Below are 26,738 nucleotides of genomic sequence, written 5' to 3' on the forward strand. Positions count from 1 at the left end.
GTTGGTTTATTAGTTTGCACGAAAACCCATAAATGATTAGATTTTATTCCCTAAGGATCACCTTTATTATATTATATTATATTAAATTATATTGACATGAAGAAAAAAACTTACGTAAGCATCGTTTTCTTGCATTGTTGCTTTTTTGATTTGCAAGCAAAACCTGTATATTTATCGAAGCTCACCTTCATTATATTATACAGTTTTCAAGCTTTTTAAATCCTAAATATTAAGTTTCATCATCATTTTATTATATTACATCAGTAGTCACAAAGAGCTTCATTGACAATTATGTTTATTGTTAACGCACACAAGGAATTTGTCTTGGCGACAGGAGCTTCCAGTGCAGAAAAAGTACAGACATACTGCAAACATACATGATTACACAGTAGAGATGAAATAACACTAATATAAGAAAGCTGAAAATTAAACAAAGCAATATAATACAGAAGTAAAAATACAGAGAAATATCTAAAATGTATAATATCTTTATGATTGTTTAAATAAATATGCAGTTATGTGTACGGTTTCTGAAGTTTCCAAATGTTCAATTTTCAGATGTATAAATGTGTCCATTATAATGGACAATGTATATTTATGAAAGTTTTAATTGTTCAGGCAGAAAAAAAATGCTTGGCTGTTTTTGTGATCGGTGCTTTGTAGTGTCGACCAGAGGGCAACAGGTGAAAGAGAGAGTGGGCTGGGTGTGAGGGGTCCAAAGTGATTTTCTTAGCCATTTTCCTCACTTTGGAGGAGTAAAGATCTTGGAGGTTGGGCAGGGGGGAACCAATAATCCTTTCAGCAGTCCTGACTCTCCGTTGTAGTCTTTTGATGAGTTATGGATTGTACACAGGAGGGACTCAATAATGGCTGAGTAGAACTGATTCAGCAGCTCCTGTGGCGGGTTGAACTTCCTCAGCTGACAAAGCAATGACGTCTATGTGACGTTCAGGTCCTGAGAGACGGTGGTGCACAGGAACCTGAATGACTCCACTGCTGCCACAGTGCTGTTCAGGCTGGTGATTGGTGGGGAGTAAGAATAAGCAGGTTCCTCCTGAAGTCCACGATCATCTCCACTGTTTTGAGAGTGTTCAGCTCCAGGTTGCTAAAACTGCACCAGACAGCCAGCTCTTTAACCTCCTGTCTGTAAGCAGCCAATGATGATAGTGTCATCTACAAATTTCAGGAGCTGCTTGACAGAAGGGTCTTTGGATATAGATTAATGGTTTTGCATAAAAGGGCATTATCTTGCTGTAGTTTAATGCTATTTCTAAATCATGTTACTTTCTGCCGGGTGTCTGTTTAGATCACAACACTATGAAAAAATTGTGTTTGCTGTCTCTTCACTGTTCTATACATTTAAAAGTGATGCCTTTTAATTTTATAGTATATATCTATATATGAATAGATTTACTTGCTTTTCATGAATGTGTAACATTTTACTAGTTTTAGTCCTACACATACTCTTAGTTGTTCCCCACAAAATAATATTTTTACACTTACAACTTAATTAGATTTGATAAAATTATTGTACACTCATGATTTTTCTAGAGTAACTTTTGCTTCTGAATGATCCGCTTACCTTGTTTATAATAGTATTTTTTAAATAAATGACGATGATATACTTTTTTAATTTGTTATTTTTCTTTAAAGTGAAGTTGTCTATATTAAGCAGATTGTGTTTAACACACAAAAGAATGATGATCAGGTCAGCACACAGAGGTATGGAAATTTGGCTGGTATTGGATCGGTTTTCGCTAATACTCAGAATTTTTGCTATTGAATTGGATTGGTTCTGAAAAAATGGCATCAGTGGAACTGCATGCACAAATAAAGGTCATGCACAAACAACTGGACAAACAACCAACATTATAAATAGCATATTGGCATTTAAAAGGAAGACAAAATGTTTATTTATGAATTTAGACTCCAAAACACGTTGATCACCACAGATTTTACAGAGTCACTGTGGTAAAACATTTCTGTTATTTATAAGCACTTCTCTGATTTAGAGTCATTTTTCAGGAATCCAGTTGTTTTGTTTCTTATGCTGAAAAATGCTAGTGAAATTTTTGCACTAGCAATTTCTTAAGCAAGTGCAAAAACCAATACAAAGCCCACCATCATTCCACAAGGAAATAATGAAATAACCAGGCAAGGGGTAAAGTGCTCAAACACACATACACACACACACACACACACACAAAAGTACACGGCACCCAGCAAGCACACATCAACAAACAACACACACACACATGAAGCTACATACCCAAAATATCATCAAACGTGGCATGCTCATGATCCTGGAGATAAAAAAGAATGAAAACAATCAATACAAACACACTCACAGATAAGACTAATTCTGAAGGAAAAAAGTCTTTATATCATGCTTAATGTTTCTAATCTTGAATACACACTCATCCGGTCCAGATAACATTACTGGCTCCTGCTTTTCTTTGTGCTGTTGAGGACGTGTTGTCTTCCAGTATTGTGTTTGCTATCTATTTGGTCATCCCTTGTGTGTGTTTAAACCTCTGGACAGAATTTTGTGAAGTGTCCTCTTGTATCACATCCTATAAAAGTGATTTTGGTTCTACTGCACAGGACAAAGCATCGGTTTTGTGTTTCAAGTGTCTTTTCAGTGAAAATCCACTAACAAATAAAATGTGTTTTATTGTAAATGACCAAAATGGATTTCTGGACGATGTGTCATGTAAAAATGTGCGATATAGACTGAAGACTGGCTTGACTTACATAGAGTATGGGTATAACAGATGGATCATCCCTTCGAATGATGTTGGGAACATATTCTGCTTTAGGAACTTTAGATGAGATCAGCTAAAAGATACAAAAGTGACAGAAATAAAAATGGTCATGACTCAGAGTTGGATTAAAAATTTGAATTTAATTCAACAAGTAAATTAGAGTGAAAAGGAAACAAAATTATGTAAAATGATATATTAAATTAACATTGTAAATGTAATGTATTTAAATGAAATCATATCAAAATTAAACAAAATAACACATTTAAATTAAGCTGCATACCATAATTTTGGGAGGGATGAAGTCGTCCCCCTCACATGCTAGTCTCTCCATCTCTCTCTCCTCCTCCCAGTCCATGTCTTCAGCACATCCGCTCTCCTCTGGAGGTCCGCAGGTCGTCTGCACATCCCCACCTGTGGTACCACACAACACAGCAGAGAGAGAAAGTTCAATGATGGACACAGAGACAGCCAAAGGAAGACACAGAGAAGAAAGAAACAAAGAGACAAGTGAGGAATAAGAAGAGGAAAGAGTGGTCGAGAGAGAGAAAGGTTGAGATAGAGAGAATATGGAACCATGATAAGATATGAATTTGTTTGCATGGATTGCAGTAATTGAGCTGTTGGCACTCACTCAGCTTTGCTTCCATGCTAGGAGTCATAAACTGATAAAAGGAAAGGTTTGCCCCAAAAATGTTATTCCAAACCTTTATGCTATTATATATCTTATGTGGAACATGAAGAGATTTTTTTTTTTTTTAGGAAATCCTACAGAAGGATAGTTAATATTGACCACAACTCCTAAAAATGTCAAAATAGAACCACACAAAAAGTAGTCCATATGACTTTATGATCACTCAATATTGATTGTAATTGCACAGTAAGTCCTGTAGTGTTATTACTGTTAACAAAAAAAAGTGTTTTTACTAATTAGTAACACATTTTTTTTTTAATTAATTGCAATTAATCCAACCTAACATTAAAGTTTTAAAAAATAATTTTACATTACAATAATTTTACATTCAATCTTCAAATTAATGCTGAATCCACATAAAATCAGTATGGGCCCTATTTTAATGATCTAAACGCAAAGTGTAAAGCGCATGGCGCAGGTGCACTCAGAGCGTGTCCAAATCCACTTTTGCTATTTTAACGACAGAAAAACGGTCTAAACTGGATGTCCCTATTCTCTTGAATGAGTAATGGGTGTTTTTAGGGCGTAACATGCAATATACCAATCTGATCTTCCATTCCCTTTAAGAGCCAGTTTTGCTCACGTGTTTGTCGTGCCTAATTCTCATACATGTGATGACTACAATTATGACATGTAGGCATATATATATATATATATATATATATATATATATATATATATATATATATATATATATATATATATATATATATATATATATATATATATATATATATATATATACACACACACACACATATATATATATATATATATATATATATATATATATATATATATATATATATAGCCTACAAAAAAATATTATGCCGATACTGAACATTTCGGGGATCTGACACACATCTCTACCTATTCTCTACTTCAGTTCTTAAAGGTGGGGTATTGTATTTTTTCAAAACACTTTAGAAAAATCGAATCGGGCCGAGTACCATAACAAACTTGTAGCCAATCAACAGTAAGGGGCACGTCTACTCATGATGTGGAGGAGAGCGTGAACAGTGAGTGCACAGGACGGACATTAGCTTGTTTGACTGCAGGCTGTTTAAATACATAGCATTACATCTAACTAAAGCTACAGTACAAATGTAATGTAAAATTGCAATGAGAGACAGTAGTAGTGGTTGTATAAGAGTACGTAAAGAGTAGAGGAAAAACTCCATCAGAAAATCAGTACACCACAGAAACCAGGCAGCTATAGAGAAAGAAAACAGACAGAGAAAAGCCAACATACAAATATTACAAGTGTTAGTCAAATGTTCGCAATCATTCATCAGGCTCCCTGAAGACACAGGTGGCAAAAACAAACATGATGATAAAAATAAGTCCAAAGAAAAACTACACAGAGTTAACATGCTGACACAGAATTCTACAGTGTGCTCTCTTACACACACACACACACACACACACGTCTGGTTTACTATCCTTGTGGGGGCTCTTCATAGATGTAATGATTTTTATACTGTACAAACCATACATTCTATCGCCCTACACCAATCCTACACCTAAATCTACCCCTTTCTGCATTTTTATATTCTCAACAAAAAAAATCATTCTGTATGATTTATAAGCTTCAATTTAGGTCCCCACGGTGACATGAGTCCCCATGAGTTGGTGTGTATTCAGGTTTAAGTTCCCACCAGGATAGAAAAACATGTACACATACACACACATACACACACACACACACACACACACACACACATATATGTCCAGACGCTCCAGGCGGGACAGATACTCACAGAGAGAGAAAGAGAGGGGCACATATTTGGGACAGAACCACGCTCAGAGGAAGACAGACAAACAGGATCAGCATCAAGAGCAGCGGAAGAACGTCTCGGCCTGACTGTGTATGCGTGGGATATACAAGTGGTCTGCAGGAAGGCTTCTACTTGTAATGTAATGATTTTATATTTACTAAAATTCAAATGTTTGGGGTCATTAAGATTTTTTGTTTTAATGAAATAAAACTTTTATTCAGGAAGGATAAATAAAACGTATCAAAAGTGACGTTTTTTTATCGGCATCAGATTTTTTTGTAGGCTATATATATATATATATATATATAAAATATTCCTAATAAATTCAGTTTTTTTTTTTACTTTCTGTTCATCAAATAATCCTGAAAAATTAAGAAAATTGAAAAATTTATTATAAGAAGAAATGCTTCTAAATTATAATGTGACAGAACAGACTGGTTTAATTGCTGCTGAAAATTCAGTTTGGCCATCAGGAAAAAATTGCATTTTAAATATATTCAGAAAGAAAAAACTTATTTTCAATTTCACAATATTTAAATTTCACAATATTATTATTTTTACTGAATTTCGGTTTAATAAATGCAGCCTTGGTAAGCATTAGATTTCTTTAAAAAAAATAGTTCTGACCCCAAACTTTTGAACGGCACTGTAAATAAATGTAAACTAGTGCTGGCAATCAAGTGTGTGTGTACAGATGGACTCACTGTCTTTTGAGTCGTTTAAGGAGTCTTGTTTGACAGGGGTCGGATCGCTCCAGGATCGGTTGAAACTCTTCGCCCTGCGCTCTGCAAATGCTAGTGAAGTGGAGAGATGGTCACACACACACACACGACGCCCAATGATCCTCACAGACTGTGGGCTGCATCACATACACTCAAACACACCAACCACCACCAGCTACACACACACACACACACACACACACACACATTTCTCATATACTTCAATGTCCATTCATTCCATTGTCCTATGCTACAAAACTGCCAATCATCCTTCATACAAACACACAAACATGCAGAATATACACGTGCACATGCTAATACAGCACATCCACCATGCAATACACCCCATGTACACTACAAACAAAAACACACACAAATGGAGCTGTGCAGTCATTCATACTGTACACTCACACATAGACTCACTCTGTGCTTTCATTCTTCTGCTTCCCACCATTCTCAAATGCTTCCGGAAATTCCTAGAAATTAGTAGAGGAGGAGTGAAAGAAAAAAAAGTGTGGAAGGAAAGGATATGAGAAGGTACAGTACATCAGGTCGTCAAGACATTTTTTCAGATAAAACAAGAAGAAAACAGCATGTGTGTGACACTACACTACACTGCGCTTGGAAACGCGAAAAGATTTCCTTTGGTTATTCAACAGCGCACACATATTTTGAAGGTCATATAAAACCCAAGTGCTTATTTATTGTAGTACAATGCTAAATATTTCCACCACTTAGGCTTTTGGAGACACCAGCAGACATCCTTTCTTTTGTGAGCTCATCTGCAGTGATGAACCAGCAAGTGTGTACTTTCTTTGTGCCATATGCCCCACATTTCTAAACTTAACTACTCTACACATGTCCATGACAACTGTAGACTTAATGACAAAGGGGTGGAAAAGGCGTCAGAGACAACAAAGGGACGTGAAGAAATAAAACATACTCTACGCACATGCACAAATGCTGTTGTGAATACTAAGCTAACTCTTGCTGTACTTAGTAACAAAGTGTTTTTGTTCACACTTTATTTTAAGCTAAGATTATCACTATTATTTAACTATTAACTACCACTTTTACGGCTCAATAAACTCCTTATTACTGCTTGCTAAGGCAGTTGTTAGGTTTAGGTATTGGGTAGGATTAAGTATGTAGAATTTGGTCACACAGAATATGGGCTTATAAGTACTAATAAATAGCCAATATACTAATAATATGCATTATAATAAGCAACGAGTTAATAGTGAGAATTGGTCCCTGTACTAAAGTGTTACTGTGTTACTGTGGCGGAAGATATAGTTACCTTCAACTGTTTGTGAAATCAAAATTTGAGTTTTGAGGCATTTAGTCCATGTGTGTTAGCTTTGAGGCTAGCTATAAAGTATGCTAGTATATTCCTAAATGTTGACTAAATATATATGCAATAAAAATGTACAGTCTTTCTAGCTGCAAATTTCAAACTGTGCAATATGCCATTGAAACGAATGAAAATGCTAGCAGAATGTTAGCTTTCTCCACGTAGCAATCATTTTGAGTCACATGACTGGAGGGCAAAACATTCATAGGCCTGCAGCACAGGCAAGCATATGAGTTTATGTCCGAGTCTATATGCTGGGCCTTTAGGGCCTTGATTTAAACCAAAACAACACTCTTGGCAGGACTGCAGTGCTACGCATGGTTAGCACACTGGGGAAGCAAATCCTCACTAGCCAGTTTATTGTGTTATGAAAATTCTGTTTCAGTATTTTTCTCCAACAAGTGTCCTGTTTTGTGACATAATTACATTGTTGATCAAGACTAATTGGAAGGGAAGTAATGAGGAGACAGGAAAAGAGAGGCAGAAACATGGGAGGAAGATATAAAAAGCACTTTGTTTACACATGTGACAGAGCTGTGGCCACCTTTGAGAGGAGGGAGACATGGAGAAATGTCCCTTTTCTGTCCGTCTTATGGCTTATTTACACCCACGTGCACTATAGAGCGAGAGAGAGAGATAGAGAGAGAGAGAGAGAGAAACCTCCCTCGCCCCCGCAACTGAGGATGAGTCAGAGGCTTTTTTTTCCTCCATGGTCTCTCTTTTCATTCTCTCACTCATTCTGTCCATGGTTGCAATCTTTGCTCCTTTATTAGTTCTTTAATTTCATCACTACCTCTCTCGCGCTGTTAATTAATTGTATTCCCTCAATCAAGCCCATTTTCTTTTTTAAAGGAATATTTCACGAGAAATGTAAATTCTGTCATCATTTCCTCATCTTTAAGGAAAAGTTCCAAATACATATGACTCTTTTCTTTTGTTAATAATAAAATACAATATTTCACTATTTAAAAAAATAGGAAGATTTTTTTATAAATAAATACATATATACATACATATTTATGCATTTATAATACATTTTATATTTATTATATTATTTATATTATTTATATCCTATAATGAAAGTTAATGGGGACTGGGACGATAACACTCCAAAAAATTACAAAAAGCACAATAAATGTGTCACAAAAAGTGGTCCTATATTTTATATTTCAAGTGAACTATCCTATTATGCGGAAGTTCAGTAGGGTCAAACTACTGTATGTGTTATTTCAGACAACCTCTACTTTCAGCAATTCCTCAGGTGTTTTTCCATACCACATTGTCTTTCCCCTACAACAGCTGTGCACTATGGGAGACATCTGGCAGGATGCTCCAGACTCCTGTCCAATTTGACCTCTCCGGCTCCCAAACGTCCCCACCCACAGCATCAACTCCGATTACATAATTGTCTGCTTGCCTTTTCTTCCTCTCATGCAGATTCTCCTTTTCTCTCTTTCATCATCTCTCTGTCCTTCCATTCTCCTCCTGAACGTATGATTGCAGGGTATGATTTGTCTCATAGGGATTTTGACTTTCCAGAATCGTATCACACCACCCCATACAACAATACACTCCTGAAGCATCTACTGCTACTGTGCCCATCTGGTCCTTTTTCAATTACCCCTGATCCTTAGAGAGAGCTTTGAATGAAAAATACTAGCAAAACAACAAAAGCCAAACAATCTATAAAAAACGACTTTATTGATTTTATGTAGAGTATGCTAAAAGATCAGAATACTGTATGCTACTTCTTTTCTTTTTTTCCTGTTTAGGTGAGTAAACGTAGAATTAGAAATGATCAAATGTGTGTGGGTGTGTGGATGGGATTATAAATCTTATCAGCATGACTCATGAATATTAATTAGGTGATACAGTATAATGCTCATCCAGTAGTTAAAACTGATTGGCTGAGAAGCAGGTAATTATGATTACCACTTACTGATTCAATCAACTGCTAATATAACCAGTTGGGAGAAGCTGCAATTCGGTGTGGTTAAAATGCAAAGCAAATTTTGAAAAGACATGAAAAACTAATAATTTTTTATTAGTATTTCATATACCTCAAATATCAATTATCACTTGTTATAATTTTTTTTGCATTTAACATGTTTTTTTTTTCTTCAGTAACCAAATTAGTATTACAACTATATTATTAAATAACCAGCTGGCAAAGGTTGCACTGTGAATCAGTGCAGAAAAGTCTGTGATATAGTTAAAAAGCATTTTAATTAATTTGCATTTTAATATGTGTATTACTCTGAACATTGCTAATTATATTTAGCATTGAAAATGTCTAGAATTTATTTTGCACATCGGTTGGACCATTTTTCTTCCAAAAAAAAAAAAAAAAAAACTATTTCTGAGGTTGAAAACTATTGCAATTTTCCTCTCAACTTGCATAGTTCAGTCACGCCTTGGTTTCACAACAGTAAGTTGGTTCATGGCAGTGAGGCAAAAAGCAATTTCAAGATGTGTTGTAACCATGGAGGTAAGCCTTCGAATCTGACTCTCATCTCAGCCCAACTACACAGCAAATTGAAGGCTAAACTGCTTAAGGTGGTTCATGTCTAAGAATAATGAACGTGCCATGTCCTCAGACAAAATATCTATATTGAAATTGATACATATCTCTTTGCTTCAGATAGAACGACAGCCATAGACATAGGTGTGTAGATAGATAGATAGATAGATAGATAGATGAGGGACTCTTAACATTTCTAGCTAAACTCAACTTGAAAAATGATCGACATCATCATCTGTCAGCATTTCTAAGCCATCCAAGACAATGTGTGTCTCTGGCTGAGGTAATCAGAATTATCCAGACCAGCCTATCAAATGTTTTTCTAAGCCATATCCCGAATTTAAATGCACTGCTGCATATCACACCACTAAAGCAACAGCATCAATCTCTCCCTCAGGTTTTCAATCCAATCGCATTGTGCTTCATTTATACATCAATGTAAAACCATTTTACTTCAGTTTCATCAACTTGACATTGGTGAAATGGCAGTGGTTTGAGACCCACTCGGAACAAGAACGAGGTGTGGCGGTGAGGACACGGGAGAGAAAGGTTACATTGGTGCCGTGACCCGGGTGGGAGTTAGGTTTAGGGGCGTGAGTGTAACAGAGGCCCGTAAGTAAGTGCTGTGCAGGTAAACCTCACTCCCCTGATCTCAAGAGATGCCCTAGTGGCTGCAGTCTTTACAATATTTGAAAGTGTTTGAAATAAATAAGAAATACAAGAAAAAAAAATACTACAACAACAAATATTCCTAGTTAGTGTGTCTGCCTTCCATGCCTGAATTCGAAAACCACTCGGAATGAGAAGGAGATGTGGCGGTGAGGACCCGGGAGAGAGGGGTTACATAATCCCATCCGGATAGGAATATTATTATTTTTTTTCTTGTATTTCTTATTTATTTCAAACACTGTTGCATATAGTAAATAGAGCTAAATTGGTAAGACTGAAGGGATGGCAGGGTAGGCAGTGTTGGAGAAGCTAGCGTTTGACATCACTCACTGTCATTTTGTGACATTTAAAAGGTACAAAAGGGATACTCACGAAATCCTGTAGAGCGGTGAGGTCAGGCAGACAAAAAAGAAGAGAAGAAGACAGAGAGAAAGCTCAGATAACAACCATGTTTGAAGAAAGTGTGTGTGGTCATCATGTACTTGATGGCTCTCTGAGTCAGTTTGACAGTAAATGTCACTAAATGAATGAGTGTTTGTGGCGAGACACCTGTTATGCCATCTGTACTTGAGGTCAATATAGGCTTCAAACTTCAGTGTGAGTATGTGTGTGATGGAGTGAGTACTCACGCCTGCATGGTCGTTGTAGCAGTCTGAAAGCTGAACATGCTCTCTTTAGGGAACCAACTGTTATCTTCTGGTTAGAAACAGACATAAGGGATAACATTAGTATAGTTGAAATTATATATCAGAATATATGGATTGTGTCAAACTGAACAAACAAAAAGTACTTGGACACATAAGCCACACTCAGAAAAGTCCACCACACCAATCTAATCAATAACATTGAAGTACCATGGCTGTACTGTATATGTGACTAAACTAAAAGCATTTTATTCCCGTAGCTTAAACAATAGAGAATGGTAACGGTAAGGTCATGGGTTTGATTCCCAAGGAATGCATGAACTAATAGTCTGACTAGCCTCATGTTAACATGTATGAGCATAATCAATCAAGTATCATTGCTGTCCAAAAACACTGGCTAAAATAAGAGCTTTTTTTCTATCCCTGTAGCTCAAGCAGTAGAGCATAGTGGTAACAACACCAAGGTCATGGGTTCAATTCCCAAAGTATGTATGAACTGATGATAATTGTATATCTTAAATACAGTTGATACCGGATGCAATTGGGAAAAAAGTATCTGCCATATGCATTTCATGGCTTCATTTAATATCAGCAAGGGCCTCACTAACTACAATCTTTGCTTGTTTTTGAATAAAAAAAATCTGAATTAGTGATCAATATCATGCCAAAATGCTGTTGATTCAGCTTTAGATCTGAATCTGAAACATTCCATTAAGTGTAGTTCAAGTGTCCAAATACTTTCTGGGGCCACTGTGTGAAGATCCACCAGCCACAACATACACACATGGTCCACTCCACAGAGGGAGAGAGCACAAAAGAAACACACAGGAGAGAGGAGAGAGACACAGGAGAGTGGAAAAATACAGACCACGGCACATCGAACACATCGACGCCCCTGTTGTTGGCTGAACCCCACCCCTTCCCCTCGGCCAGAGCCTCTCTCTCTTTCTCTCCCCGTCGCTCTCCCCCTCTCACCTCGCTCCAGCCCAGTCATGCGGTCCACACTGCACATCCGCTCAAGTGGTGGCCGGCGCTGCTTGCCTGCCTCTCGGGTGCTGCTTTCCAGGTCAAGGGAGCCCTGACTACGCGAGGGAGCCCCGGGACAGGCCTCGCACACCAGGCCGCAGTCCTTTCCCTCCCCCCAGCCTCGGATGTTGTGTGCGCTGACCGAGCTCTGCAGAGGCTGTGAAAGGTGGTGGTGATGGGGCACCCCGTGTTGATGGTGCGACGTTCCCCCACTGGAGATGTGCTGGTGGGGGTTTGTTCCACCATTTCCGCCACTGGTTCCGCTGCTTCCACTTGCGCTGGTGTTGCTGTGATGGTGGTTGACATGATATGGGTTGCTGTGTTGCTGGTTTCCAGATCTACTTCCGCTTCCACTTCCATGGTGGCGGTGGTGGTGCTGGGTAGGAGAAGATGAGTTGGAGGATGTAGAAAGCTGGGCGAGCGCTTGGGCATGACATGCCTCCTGCGCCCCTTTCAAGACCTCGAGCTCCAGGTTCTCCTTGCTTCCCCTGCTGGTTCCCAGCATGCCGCTCTCTCCGGTGATGGTGTAGACCCGAGCAGGCTGCAGGGAACACTCCACGCACTTCTGCTGGTCCTCCTCTGCTGAAAAGCTGCGCTCTAGGGACAGCCGGCTCTTGGAGGAAGCTGCCGGAGGTGGAGGTTCTAGAAGGCCCAGGGCAGGATTGATCAAGCTGGGGTCGCCCTGGTGGGTGCAGCTATGGAAGTTGTTGTTCTGAGTGCACAGGCTGTCTGGGGAGTCAGTGTCTTGGCCAACGAGGGTGTCAGACAGTAGGTGATCTTCAAATCAAACATTAGGACAGATGACAAAAGAAAGAGAGAGGACCAAGTGAGAAAAAGACAGAGAAAAAGACAGATGAGGTAACACACGCTACATTAAGAAATGGCACAGTTCTTCATGAAACATGAATGTGCCTGGAGTCTGAGAACATCACAGGCTCTAAGTGGACTGGAAAAAAGAAGAGCAGAAAGACAGAGGACTGGAAATAACTGACCTGATCCGTTGCAGTTCTCAGGATGGGTGTGAAGATACTCTCCAAATGCACGAGCTGCTCTGCAAAAAAACACACACACATTTGTCATTGGCAGGCCCACATTGTAAATACAGTCATGGATGAAGGATAGTGTTAGGCACGCATGCTGTGAAGTCACAAACAGATGACTTGGTTCTATTTATGAATCATTCAAAAAGACTCACAAACCAGTTACAGGCTTGAATCAGTCTGACAAATATTTCATCAAATTAACTCATGAATCAGTCGGAGCAGTTACTGAATCAATTTTTTTTTTTCAGTGAACTATCCCTTTAAGGTTTCTGAAAAGTCAGTTAGAATCATTACAGACTCATTGTTATAATGAAGATGTATAGATAAATAATATTTTAATAATAATAATTTAAAAAACATAATACAAAAGTACTCTCAGCTCAGATTTCATTTCACCATGTGAAATCCATTCTGTAAAATTCCACACATTTTCTCCTAAAATCAGCTCAGACATCAGGCTACAAAACCACAGAAGCATCACACAGTGTAATCCAGCAGTGCAACATCCAGCGACCCTGTCAGCAAATGATTGTATTTAACATTTACTGCAATCCTTTCATAACTAAAATCCTGTTTTAATGAATTAACCCCATCACAATTTCTTTTAAAAGAGAATGTCAGAGCATTCAAGAAAGCATTAATGCAAACTAATGCAAAAACGTAATGAAAAACTGATGACATGGCCCCCTTTAAATAACCATTTTCCCCACAAATGAACACGATAAAGCACTTCTTGATAGAATATATATAGTTCCTTATGTCATTACCTCTTCCTGCTTCCGGATCCGGCTGTCAGTTTCTCTTACTTCTTTTTCATTTTAAGAAATGACAGGCCCAATGCGGACTACTCTTAGCCTCTTAATGTCACCTGCTAAGCTGACACCAGACTCGGGTATAAAGGGCTTTCACAGGGATATGTGTAATGCTCTGCATGTGGCAGCTGTCTGCATCAGGAGGTTTGAGAGCCGGACTCCTCAAACTTAAGAATGTGGCTCATCTTCTGCAGTGTGAAGGCTATAATAGGGGCAGGCATGTGGAAATGCATGTGACTGTGAAAAAGAGGGCATATGGCAGAAAGAAAGGTTGGAAAACAAGAGTGGGGAGAGGAAGGGAGAAAGAGAGAGGAGGAGGATGAGGACGAGGAGAAGGAACAGAGACACACACACTGTGTAAATGTTATTGGTTGCTTTGAATTTCAGAGCCACCCACAGATTCAGATGTAGCGTTTTTATCTTTCCAGTCCAAGAGGAAGGAAGTGAGAGAACGATGGATTTGAAAAGGGACAAACAAAGATATTAAGCATGTAGAAATATGGATGTGAAAATATAAATTTATAATAATTAAATAACTACATATATAATAAAACAACTGTGAAACTTAACATGACTGTCAGGTGTCAGCATTTCTTTTACCATTTCTGATCACCATTTTTAGTTCTAAAGTCATAAAAAACTGCATGCATAATACATTTTTTTATAAATCATAACAAAATAATAAAAAAATAAGAATATACTAATAATAATATAATAAATGTAAAAAAATTAAGAAAAATGATTTAAAATTAGTCTAATTTCACTGCAGGTCATGTAATATCTAATAACATCTAATAATAATAATAATAATAATAATAATAATTATAATAAATATTAAAATTAGTATAGCATGCCATGCTGCAGGAAATGTCAACAATTATAATAAAATAATAATTTTTAAATAGGAATAATATATATATATATATATGTCACTGCATTCATATGTCAACTACAGTACAATAAAATAAATATGGTTAAAAATGAGTATACAATGTCTGCATGAGTTTCTCTCAAACATACCGAAAATTATCTTCATTAGAACATGATAACAGCTTTGATTGGTTTGAATGAAAGGCTCATGAATAACAGTGATGCAAATGATCAGCTCGATAACCTCAAGAGATGCTTAAAACCTCATTCATACTAAAGCATCAAAGTAAGCACTAATCTGAAACTTAATTCACAGGCAGCTATAAAGAGAGTGCGTCAGAGATGGAGAGAGCGAGAAAATGCATAAAAACTGCGAAACTAACGTCACAACGCTTCCCACAGGAGATATTTGTCACCACTGGCCCATCGAAAAACAGCAGGAATCAAAGAGACAGAAAGAGAAACACTAATTAGTTCAGGCCTGAGGGGGTTTCATCAGTAACAATCGATAACACCGACTGAGAATTGTGGGAAATGATTTAGTCAGTCAGAATAGACCATTAAGATTTGAATAAATAATGAAGCCAGTATAACCAAAGGGACTCTGGCGGGTCACATTTCATAAGCGCATATTGACGCCTCAATAATAAGCAAACAACAGCTTATTCTGTTCTGCATACGGTGGCTTTGGCACACACAACTGTGTAAATCTCCGGGTGAGTCACTGCTTTTCGGGAAGCTGATTCAATCTTGTAGGAGACATAATGGATGAGTCCTTAATATGCTTTGCCTGAACCCATTTCGCCACACAGACAAATATTTGCAGGCACCAACATATGCCTTATACCTTTAATGTATCTAATGAACATGTTCTACACAAAATATATGGCCACACATAATCACATCCAATCCCCACGCATGGAAAACCCACTCCGAGCTCAATATTGCAACCTCCTCCTCAGAAGCTGTCACACGCCCTGGGATCGTTCCACAGGAATCCCTGGTGGCTCGCAGTCGCCCTCAGCTTTCCTGACGTAATGTTCAACAACATGACATTTTTGTGACAGCGCTGTAAATTATTCAACAAGCATCCTCCAATGCAATAGGGTTAATTGGAATGCCAGTTCAGTCTGAAGAGCCACATACTTGACCTGAAGAGCTGGGGAATGCAGTAAGCATTCATAGGTAGCTTACTACAAAGGGTGCATCCTAACTGATAAATGAGGATGACGCACCAAATTTAGATTGATTTGATGTTATTAAGTTGCTAAGCTAACAGGGTGATGCTTAATTGGGCATAAAAACATATTTTTATAATATATACTATCATCTATACTATTCATATATAAATAAATAAAATTTGAATATTGGATTGTTTCACTGAGCTGTAAAATTTAAGTGAACATTTCCTCAGCGACATTAACACACACACACACACACACACACATATATACGTGTGTATATATAAAATAAATATATATATACAAATAAATACAAATACAAAAATAAATGTAAAATAAAATCTATCTGCTCTTGTGTGCAAAAATTTTACACTGCTTCGTTTTTTGTTAGCTCCTTTGATTAACATCAGCCAGACATCCCAAGATGAGGGAATTATCATATTAATAAAATATCAGAAGAAATACAGAAAGATAAGAAAGAAGGAAGGAAGGGGAGCGAAAGAGAGGGAGGTCAAGAAAATGGGTAATGATTAAAGCGAGAAAACTAAAAGAGGAGCCACTAGGTGAAAATGAAATAATAAATAATAAAAAAGAAGTCAGCATGCTTCCAGAAAGTGACCGAAGATGAAGCAAGAAGAGGAAAAACTGCAAAAATGTAAATTTGTGTGTTTTGAGGCTGTGACTCCAGAGGGTCAGAGAAACAGATAAGATAGGTGGGGGGAAAAAAGAGCCGAGAGGAACATTAAACATGAAAATGGATGAAATACGGTCGAAGAAGATGCGAGAAACTGGTGGAATTCAATACAGAGTCATTTCCAGTCTGAGACACACAAACATTCTTTCCACCGTTTATAATAAAACTAACACAGACACACAAAGTCTACATTTCTGTAACTGTGCACATTGTTGTTGTTGTGTGTAATTATTATTTTCAATGGCAATTTTTTTTTTAATAGATACTCAATTTTGTCTTATGTTTTTTTTGTACTACAGTATTTTTGGGTAGGTTTGCTTAATAGTCATTAATTTCTTCTATAAATAGAACCAATACACTCCTGTTTAAAAGTTTTTTTCAGTTTCTTTTCTTTTGAAATTAATTTTATTAATTAATACGAAATGTTACTCTAGCAGCAAGTCAGCATATTAGATTGATTACTAAAGAATCATGTGAAGGGCTGCTGAAAATTCAGCTTTGCCACCATAGCAATAAATGACATATTTAAACATATTAGAATGGAACACAGTGAATGAATGGATAATTTGCTCAATGTTATGTCATTTCAAATGTATTTTATCTATAAAATGATAATCTGTGGTGTCCAAAAAACTCTGAACCCTTAAGTACTTTCATTGAACACCACAGAAGAAAGTAAGCCACAGAGGTTTGGGACAGCAGGATCATTTAGAGAAGAGTTCTCACTGCAAATGCTTTAGAGCTCTTTCTATCTCTTTGCTTCCAGCAGTGTTACTCAACAGAAGCAGCACATAAAAGCATGATACTCAACAGAAGCAGCACAAAAAAAAAAATGAGCACAGTAGGAGAAGACGGAATCCATGACAGTGCATTCACACACATTCACACACACACACACACACACACACACACACACAGCAGGCACTCATGCATGAAACATGCACACACTAGAAAATTCATACCTGAAGCCACTCTCAAATACAGAACTGTCATAATGCAGTACACCACTGTTGCTGTTTTTACACCAAATCAGTTTAAATTAATCACATGCCATTTACAGCATTTAACATAATTTATTAAGAGCTGAAAACATGAGCAAATATGGCAGATTTCAAATCAATCACACCAGCCAAGCATCTACCATTGAGATGAATGCTAATGTTAAAAGATAGAAAGGTCTCGTAATTAAAGGAATAGTTCAACCCGAAATAAAAATTTGCTAAAAAATTTATCACCTTTAGGCCATCCAGCATGTAGATGGGTTTGTTTCTTCACTGGAACAGATTTGGAGAAATTTTGCATTACGTCACTTGCTCTAGCAATGGATCCTCTGCAGTGAATGGGTGCCGTCAGAATAAGAGCCTAAACAGCTGATAAAACATCACAATAATCCACAAGTAATCCGTACAACTCCAATCTATCAATGAATCGCTTCTGCAAGTTTGTAAGAAATGAATCCATCAAGACATTTCTTGTCCTGTATCTGTAATGTTGTTTTCTTCAGTGAAAAAGTCATTTAATCTGAATCAGGAGAAAAATACGCACAGATCAAGCACTGGTTACAAGTTAAAACAGTCCAAACTGTGGATTGGTGGATTTTGATGTGAGAGGACAATAGGGGATGGACTTTCACTGTAAGAAATGTTATGGACTGGTATTTTGACCAGAAGTGACAGTTTAAGGATAATATGCCTTGGATGATGGATTTGTTTCTTACAAACACACAGCTTTTCACTTCACAATATGTTAATTGATGGACTGGAGTCGTATGTATTACTTGTGGATTACTGTCATGTTTTCGTCAGCTGTTTGGACTTTAATTCTGACGGCACCCATTCACTTCCTGGAATTGAACTGCTGGTTTCGTCTGGCCAGAGGAGAACTGGCCCCACTACTGAGCCTGGTTTCTCCCAAGGTTTTTTCTCCTTTCTGCCACAGATGGAGATTTGGTTCCTTGCCGCTGTCACCTCTGGCGTGCTTAGTTGGGGACACTTAATTTCCAGCGATATTGTCAGAAAGACCACCCGGAACGGAAATTAATTCCAGCTGATGGTCTTTCTGACATATATCATAGACTCAATTGCACAGATACTATTTAAACTGAACTGAGCTGGATGATGACATCACTGAATGCAATGATGAACTGCCTTTTTGCATTATTGACATACTATTTTCCTATTTAATGCTGTTCAGTTGCTTTGTCTCAATCAGAATTCTTAAAAGCGCTATATAAATAAAGGTGACTTGACTTGACTGCAGAGGATCCTTCGGTGAGCAAGTGATGTAATGCAAAATGTATCCATATCTGTTCTGATGAAGAAGCAAACTCTTCTACATCTTGAATGGCCTTAGGGTGAGTACATTTTCGGAAAATGTTTGGATAAACTATTCCTTTACAGTAAATCCGAAAAGATTTAGGTAAACTTGATGGTCTAAACTGCAACGTCTTCTTTTTAAGACACTTCACCATTCATACACTTCACTGGCACTTTTCCCAGAGATCTTTATGCATTTAATTCAGGCAGATCCTTGAGGACAATTATAAGGTGAGTGGATAACATGAATTTAATATGAGCCCGGGGACCACTAACAGTCAAGCATTTCTGATCCTTCGGACACATTTTCCTCTGATATATTCGGAGCTAGTAAAAACTGCAGCACAGCTAATGGCATGTTCTTGTAGTGCGTGTTTGCACAGCATATGGGACCTGCGCTTCAGCACAGACCACAGATTAAAATGTCACCCTCCTCCCTCTTCCATGGTTTGAGAGCCAGGCTTAATGATGCCTGGAACCCTCCTTCGCCCTGAGCGTACACTATCTTCAACTCTCACTCGACCCTTTTCTCTCTCTCTTGCATAACAGCAGAGACAACAATGTCAAAGGCGTAATCACAGAGCGTCAGAGTCATCCTGAGATCTGCATTATCTCAAACGGTCAGACTAATTACAGGACACAATCTCATCTCTGCTACCAGACAATAAATAGAGCAGGAAGTGAAGGGACGGGGAGATGCAGCATGTTCCGACAGACTTCTTATATAAGTATGTAATGTAGAGTCTCTTCACAAAAATGTATAATTAATAATGTTAAAACTTTAAGGCAGACAATTACCGTAAGCGGTTTTGCATAGTGAGAGGTATCATCTAGGATTTGTTCTTTAAACATTTGGATAAAATAGGATTTGTCAAGTCTTACCTATACTGAAAAAGTTCACCCAAAAAGAAAAATTCTGTCATTATTTACTTCTGTAGCCTCTTGTTGTTCCAAATCTGTTCCTGTGGAACTCAGCATGAGAAATTTTGGAATTATTTATTTATTATTTATTTTTAATTTCAGTCCCGTCCTTACAGAAAACTATCAAATGGTTTTAGAATACTTAAAATATAGAGGTCAAAAACAGAGGTCAATCAATAAGATTTCTAAAAAAAAAAAAAAAAAAAAAAAAAAAAATGTATATATATATATATATATATATATATATATATATATATATATATATATATATATATATATAGGTCATAATAAAAGGCATTTAGAATGCTAAAAATTCTATTTAAAAAAATGAATCACTTTTTTAACAACAATATTAAGCAGCACAGCTGATTTCAAAATTGATAATAATAATAAGAAATGTTTCTTGAGCACCGAATCAGCATATAAGAATGTTTTCTGAAGGATCATGTGACACTGAACTCTGGAGATTAAAAATCAGCTTTTCAATCACAGGAGTAACATTTTAAAATATAGTAAAAATATTAATTTAAATTATAATTATATTTCACATTATTGCTGTTTACTGTATTTTGATCAGATAAATGCAGCCTTGGAGAGCTAAAGAAACTTATTTCAAAACATTAGAAAATATCTCACTGACCCCCTAGCATTTGAATTACATTATTTGTTCCAAAATGATTTGAAATAAACAAAGAAAACTTATTTTATCAACATCTAATCAATAAAAAAATTACAGTTTATCATTCATTCATAATGTTGTTAATAGAAATTAATATAAAATATGCTGTTAATTGTCCAAGTGGATATGGTTATTGACTGATGCTAATATTGTCTGATATATCAGTTTATCAGTAATATGAAATACATTTGGAACTTGATTGTCATAAACTGTCATATTAATAATTCAAACGTTCTCATTTTGTTAAGCTTGTTATAGTTGCATGCAGACCAGCTTTACCAGCTATGATGGGTATAGCCAAAATCAACATGTCTACAATGTACATTATAGACTGCAATTTGTTCATTGAAGATGGCCACCAGCTGATCTAATTTAGCTGGTGTTTCAGCAGTGTTATTAAATGGCCTCTGTGGACTGTGCCAAAAAAAGACCCAAAGCTATATATAAAAAATCTTCATAAATACCCTGTTTTGATATATAATATGAAAATACAAGCTATTTATAATATGTTACAAGGAGGTTGACTTGGAAGGTTGCAGCTCTAGATCCTTTCTGGGAATCTATGAGCATATCTGAAATGCCAGCATTTGGCAGATTAATCCAAGATCCATAGATCAATGAGTCCGATCTCATCAGTCTACAGGGAATAAAAACACACTGAAAGGAGCCTCACTTTCCACTCGATTGCTCAGACTAGGCTTAAAGAAAAACAGTCTCTTCAGAGACTGCAGGCGTGAGAGAATATTTGGGATGCTTCCTTAAAAGGTCCCATATAGGTCAATGGATTTCTGTGTCTGTTTTAAGTGCCAGAGTTAGAGATTACACTGCACAAACTCTTCAGCTGACAGCAGCCTTAAGGCTCTCAAAGAGGTTGAGTAAAGAATTTCTCATGTTTCCAGCAAAAAACTTTCAACTTTGGCTCGGGGTCTCTCCATTATAATGGAAAAGAAAGTCATTTTAAAAATCACCTCAAAAGCGTTAAAAAATCATTAAGATAAAATACATTTAAAAATAGGCAAAACTGTGTAAGATAATAAGACTTGTTTTCAGGTAATACCTTAAATTAAACTTGCTTTTTCCTACCCACTGGCAAATAATCTGTTCCTGTTTTAAGCATAATAAACCTCAATAGTTTAGTTTTGTATATTTATGCTTAAAGAACAATAGAGTAATAAATGCAATTAAAAAATATTCTAAAAAAAAAAAAGTTTTTACTTCTTATATGTTTTTTTTTTTTTTTTAAGTAAAATAACTTGTAATACGGCTGTTTTGAGAAGTTTTCACACCACACAAAACACTCATAACCTCAAAATAGCGTGATATCTCACTGAACGCTCAGCCGGTACACAACATTCAGTTGTGATTTTAAGAATCTTATCCCTTATTAACATATTCTTTTAATTCTGCTATGCCTATTTTCTATTCTGATATTAAGGATACACACTATAAACTGTACAGCAAAAGAATAACAAATGGATCTCTGAATTTTCCGGAACACTTAAACCTTACGAATTCACACCTTAACTAAAACCCAAAGGATTCACAAAATAGAAATATGCATGTATCTATAGAGATGAGACGGCGTGATAGCATAGCCGGTGACTCAGCCTCTCAGCTCATAAATCAGTGGATGAGCATCAAGTGGAACAATGCAGATCGCTCATGATTAGCATACAAACACTGTACAGACCAGGCTCTCCATGCTGACCCAGTGGCCCTGAAAGCATTCAGCCTTAAAATGACTCAGAAACACATACACAAAAAAGAAAGACCAACAGGAAGAACCCAAGTCATATGAAGTGATTCTTAGAAGAAAATAATATTTATTGCTACAGAGCTAGGACCAATAGTTATTTATATATAAACAATGCTGAAAGCTAAAAGGGACAGTTCACCCAAAAGTGAAAAGTGTGTCATGAATTAATGTCCATTCAGTGAAAGTCAAAGTTGTTTGGATCCTATAACATTCTTCAAAATATCTCCTTTTGTGGAAGATAGAAACACAATGCAGATTTGGAACAAGGTTATTATAATTAAATACATCAAACTAAAATCATAAAAAAAATATTTTTATCACCTGAGATAAAATTATATATATATATGTATATGTATATATGTATATGTATATGTATATATGTATATATATATATATATATATATATATATATATATATATATATATATATATATATATATATATATATATATATATATATATATTATATGTATAAAGGTTTAATTTCAGTTGACAAGATAACATCTAATTTACTTTTAGTTAAATTTTAATGTACTAAAATAGCAAACTGAAATGTAAATTAATAAAAACCTACATATTTAAAAACTACAAAAACTAAAAAAAAACAACCAAATTATTCAATGTTTTAACTAAAATTTAAATGAAAATAGAATAATAAAAATCGAAATGAAAACATTAACAAACTGTAATAGCATCTCACTGATACTAAAATACAGGTATCACTGATTCGGAATGAATGACATCTGGTGAGTAAATTATTAAATAATTCACATTTTTGGGTAAACCATCCTTTTAAAAATAACCCACTCGGGGGTTCAAACCTGCAATCTTTAGTTACCAGCTCAGAAGGGCTATTCAGAGAAAACTACTACAAATGCATGATGTGGCCAAGCTGAGAAGAATTTAAAAGTAGAACAGGCTGTTCTGTAGTGTGTCGGAGTGGGCCTGGGTACCACTGATCCTGTGTGTATTCATAGAACATGGTCCACCTACAGATTTCACTTCTGAACAGCTCAATGATCATGACACAGTGTCTGAAGGAGAGGAGATTACCAGAGACTGCCTTCACAAGGTGCAACAGTCCCCCGGACAATGCTGAATCCAGGGGGTGAAAGGAAGGTTCAATAGCAAGTGAGCACAAAGAGTACACGTTATTCTAATCTGTGTTGAGAAAGACTAGCTTTTGACATAAAAGCCATTTCTTTGACAGTCAACTAATCACAATATGACAATGATTTCAATTCAGCTTTGGCTGACAATTATTCAACAGCTCTTTCTTTGCTCAAAAACACTATAATTTACAAGCTATAATAACAGTAACAACTGCCACAGGCCAGTGACTAATTCCTTTGCAAATGAGCAGTTTCCTCCTTCAGGGCATGTCCACATCTGAAGTCTGAATACTGTCTGATTACTCCAATGCTTTCATTTCAATTCAAGGTATTTTAGAGGCTCTTTTGTTTGTGTTGATAGAGATGGAGCAGCGATTCCCTTTTTGACTCCAAGATTTGAAGGCCAACAGAATATTTGCAATATTTCCAACAAAGCTGCCCATTATTTATTCAGAGTTAATATACTACAATAATAATTAAATAATTTTAGATACATAAAAATGGTAAAACTCCAGATCAAGAGATTCATGGTACTTTAAAATAAAATAAAAAATTATAAAAGGAATATGATGTCAGCTAAAATCGTGATTTTTTTGCAGTTTAAGTTTGTATAATTTTAAGTCATCTTTCAGCCCCCTTAAACAGTAAGTGTACGGACACCCGTGGGTCCCGGTTCCCAATTGAGAACTACAGCCCTACAGCTAATCTACAAAAACTTTCATTAATTAACTGGTCATGATTAATCAAAAAGGTTCATATGTTCAGCATACAGTATGTAAATTCCTCATGCATTTACATTAATATCGCTAATATTGCATAACTCTAAACTATGTATGAGAGTGTCTTATGCTGTTAACATGTTGTATCTATTAAGGATTCTGTTTATCGTTACATCGGTCATTTCTACTCAGCATGCAAAGCCGTTTGCACTGATATACCTGCCCTGCATACTGAACAGCTCAGGCTTATGACACACACATAAATGCACCGAGGTAAAGGAATGCCATCCCATTCATCACTTCAATCCCTGCCTGAATGCTTTACCGCTACTGCTGGATTTAGACAGGGTCATTTCAATGACCTCTATCTACGAGAATTGACAGCTGCAAATTTTTCTGTTCAAATGCAACAATCAAAATCCATTTGGCATGTAAACAGGAAGGATGCAATGACTCACAGCATCGCTGAGGAACCTGGCCCAGATGTTAGGGTGAGAAGGTGAACCTCTTGCCATCTTATAAATGATGTCAGAAGTGACACACATGAGAGCTAAACAGACACTAGTTATGTAATAACAGGTCTGTATAGTCAAAACTAGCAATCAATATGAACTTTTGATAAATAATAATGAAATCAAGCTACTATTATGTTGTCTTAGAATGACGTGTTGATTGATCGCCTGTGGTGGCTGAATCATACTCTTGGTTACAAGACTGCCGGTCTGTTTGCCAATGATAATATAATTCACTGTGACAGAAAAACCAGGGCCAGCACGATTTTAGGCTGGTAGCTGGCCTTTAGCTGGTCCAACATGGTCTAAGCTGATCGTTATTATTGGCGAGAATATATTAGACCAGCAAACCAGCTTAAGGTGGTCAAGATGGCTTAAAGAAGACAGAAGATTTAGATGGATTTTACAACAGCATTCTCACACCTACGTTAAATTTCCGTTTATGAAATCTGCAGTTTACTGAGAGACCTCTGTGTTTTTTTTCTATTCTCAAGTGTATCAAAATTAATGAAAGTATATAATAAGAAAATTGTGGGACCCTTTATATTAAGTATATTTCCCCAAAAAATTATATGATATAGCCTACTTTCCTTTGCTGAATATAAAAAGAAATTCTGAAGAATGTTTTTGGTGACTGAACATGCAAAGGATGCAAAAGCACCGTAATAGTACAATAACCATATGATAAAATGAGCAATATTTAATTTGATATTCAATAATAATGTTCATTTCCACTGAGCTGATCATCATCATATGAACTTAAGAGTCATACAATGATTCACTGGAAGATTCAACACACATGGCATTCCCAATTCTCTCATGTAGCCTACTCTGATCAAATATTTTCATTAAATCGCTTTCGTTCTGCGCCACACATTCTGTATCGTATGGCTCTCATAGACTTTTATGATACTTTTATAATGACATTTTTTATGAGACTTATCTTTATTTAACTATTTGCATATAAAAGAAACAGCTAGGCTACTTCAGATTTCCCCACCTCAAGATATATACAGTCATACAGGTCTGAAACAGCATGCGGGAAAGTAAATGACACAAATGTAATTTTGAGGAAAATCGTCATTTTAATGTGAATATCAATGTACGGAATTTTCTCATTCAGTAGAAAAATGAAACAGTAACGATAACAAATACACTCGTGTTCGGGACGTCGGTCATAAATGCCAGTTTGCTCAGACAAATACCACGAGAGACCTTTCCTTTCTCTCATGAATGATAGTTGAGATCCCCACGCGCTGTTTTGTAACTTCAGCGGCAGCGCGCGCCGAGCTCTGAAGCTACACGTACGAATGCAGAAATGAGCAGAGCTGAAGGGCTTCATGCGGTGCAGAACCCAAACCGAGTTCAGATAAAAACAGACACTCACCTAACTTTGGCTGCCACCGAAGAAATCGCATCATTTCTCAGATTCTTCCTTTTGGACACTGCAGTTCCCATGCTGGCATGGAAACAACGCTTGCAAGAAAACAGCACATTCCAGATGTCAAAGCATTGGAGAAAATGCGTGGGGAAAAAAATGATGGAACACGTTGGTTATTGGAATGCGGATTCTTCTGCGCTCACATGAAGGTCTGTTTATAGCATAACAGAAAATTCTGGAGGAGATGCGGGACAGAGGATGCTGCCGTCTCCTCTTGCTAGTGTCAACTAGTTAAAGAAAATACACACGCACGAGCAGGACCCTCCCCTCCTGGCTTTCTCTCTTCATTGAGACGAGAAAGATACGATGGCTTGAAGAGTGTTTATGGTGGTGGGAATGCGCGAGTTCAGACCGGAAACCCATTGGGACCATATATGCAGCGAGCACTCCTCCAATTCAACCCACTCTTAAAGCAAGTCCAGCCTAATGTCAGGTGAGCTGGAGCGACCGGAACACACGCGGAAATACCGCACTACTCATAACGTTACCAGAATCATAATGTCATTATAAGGG

The 26,738-nt window shown here is 36.8% G+C and overlaps 1 protein-coding gene across 1 annotated transcript in view; it reads right to left on the reverse strand.

The window, feature by feature from the left end:
* LOC127941409 (NMDA receptor synaptonuclear signaling and neuronal migration factor-like) overlaps positions 1-26,242 on the reverse strand; it is a 36,978-nt gene extending 10,736 nt beyond the window's left edge. Inside the window, exons 1-10 of the mRNA XM_052536412.1 lie at positions 26,172-26,242; positions 13,163-13,221; positions 12,120-12,947; positions 11,130-11,196; positions 10,873-10,878; positions 6,380-6,432; positions 5,939-6,028; positions 3,046-3,176; positions 2,755-2,838; positions 2,270-2,303 (exon numbers count right to left, since the gene is read on the reverse strand). Coding sequence (XP_052392372.1) covers positions 2,270-2,303; positions 2,755-2,838; positions 3,046-3,176; positions 5,939-6,028; positions 6,380-6,432; positions 10,873-10,878; positions 11,130-11,196; positions 12,120-12,947; positions 13,163-13,221; positions 26,172-26,242 — 1,423 coding nt within the window. The remainder of the gene's footprint in view (positions 1-2,269; positions 2,304-2,754; positions 2,839-3,045; positions 3,177-5,938; positions 6,029-6,379; positions 6,433-10,872; positions 10,879-11,129; positions 11,197-12,119; positions 12,948-13,162; positions 13,222-26,171) is intronic.
* Positions 26,243-26,738: the final 496 nt, after the last annotated feature.

Source organism: Carassius gibelio, chromosome A21 (genome assembly GCF_023724105.1).
Source record: "Carassius gibelio isolate Cgi1373 ecotype wild population from Czech Republic chromosome A21, carGib1.2-hapl.c, whole genome shotgun sequence".
In the NCBI taxonomy this organism is placed as follows: domain Eukaryota; kingdom Metazoa; phylum Chordata; class Actinopteri; order Cypriniformes; family Cyprinidae; genus Carassius; species Carassius gibelio.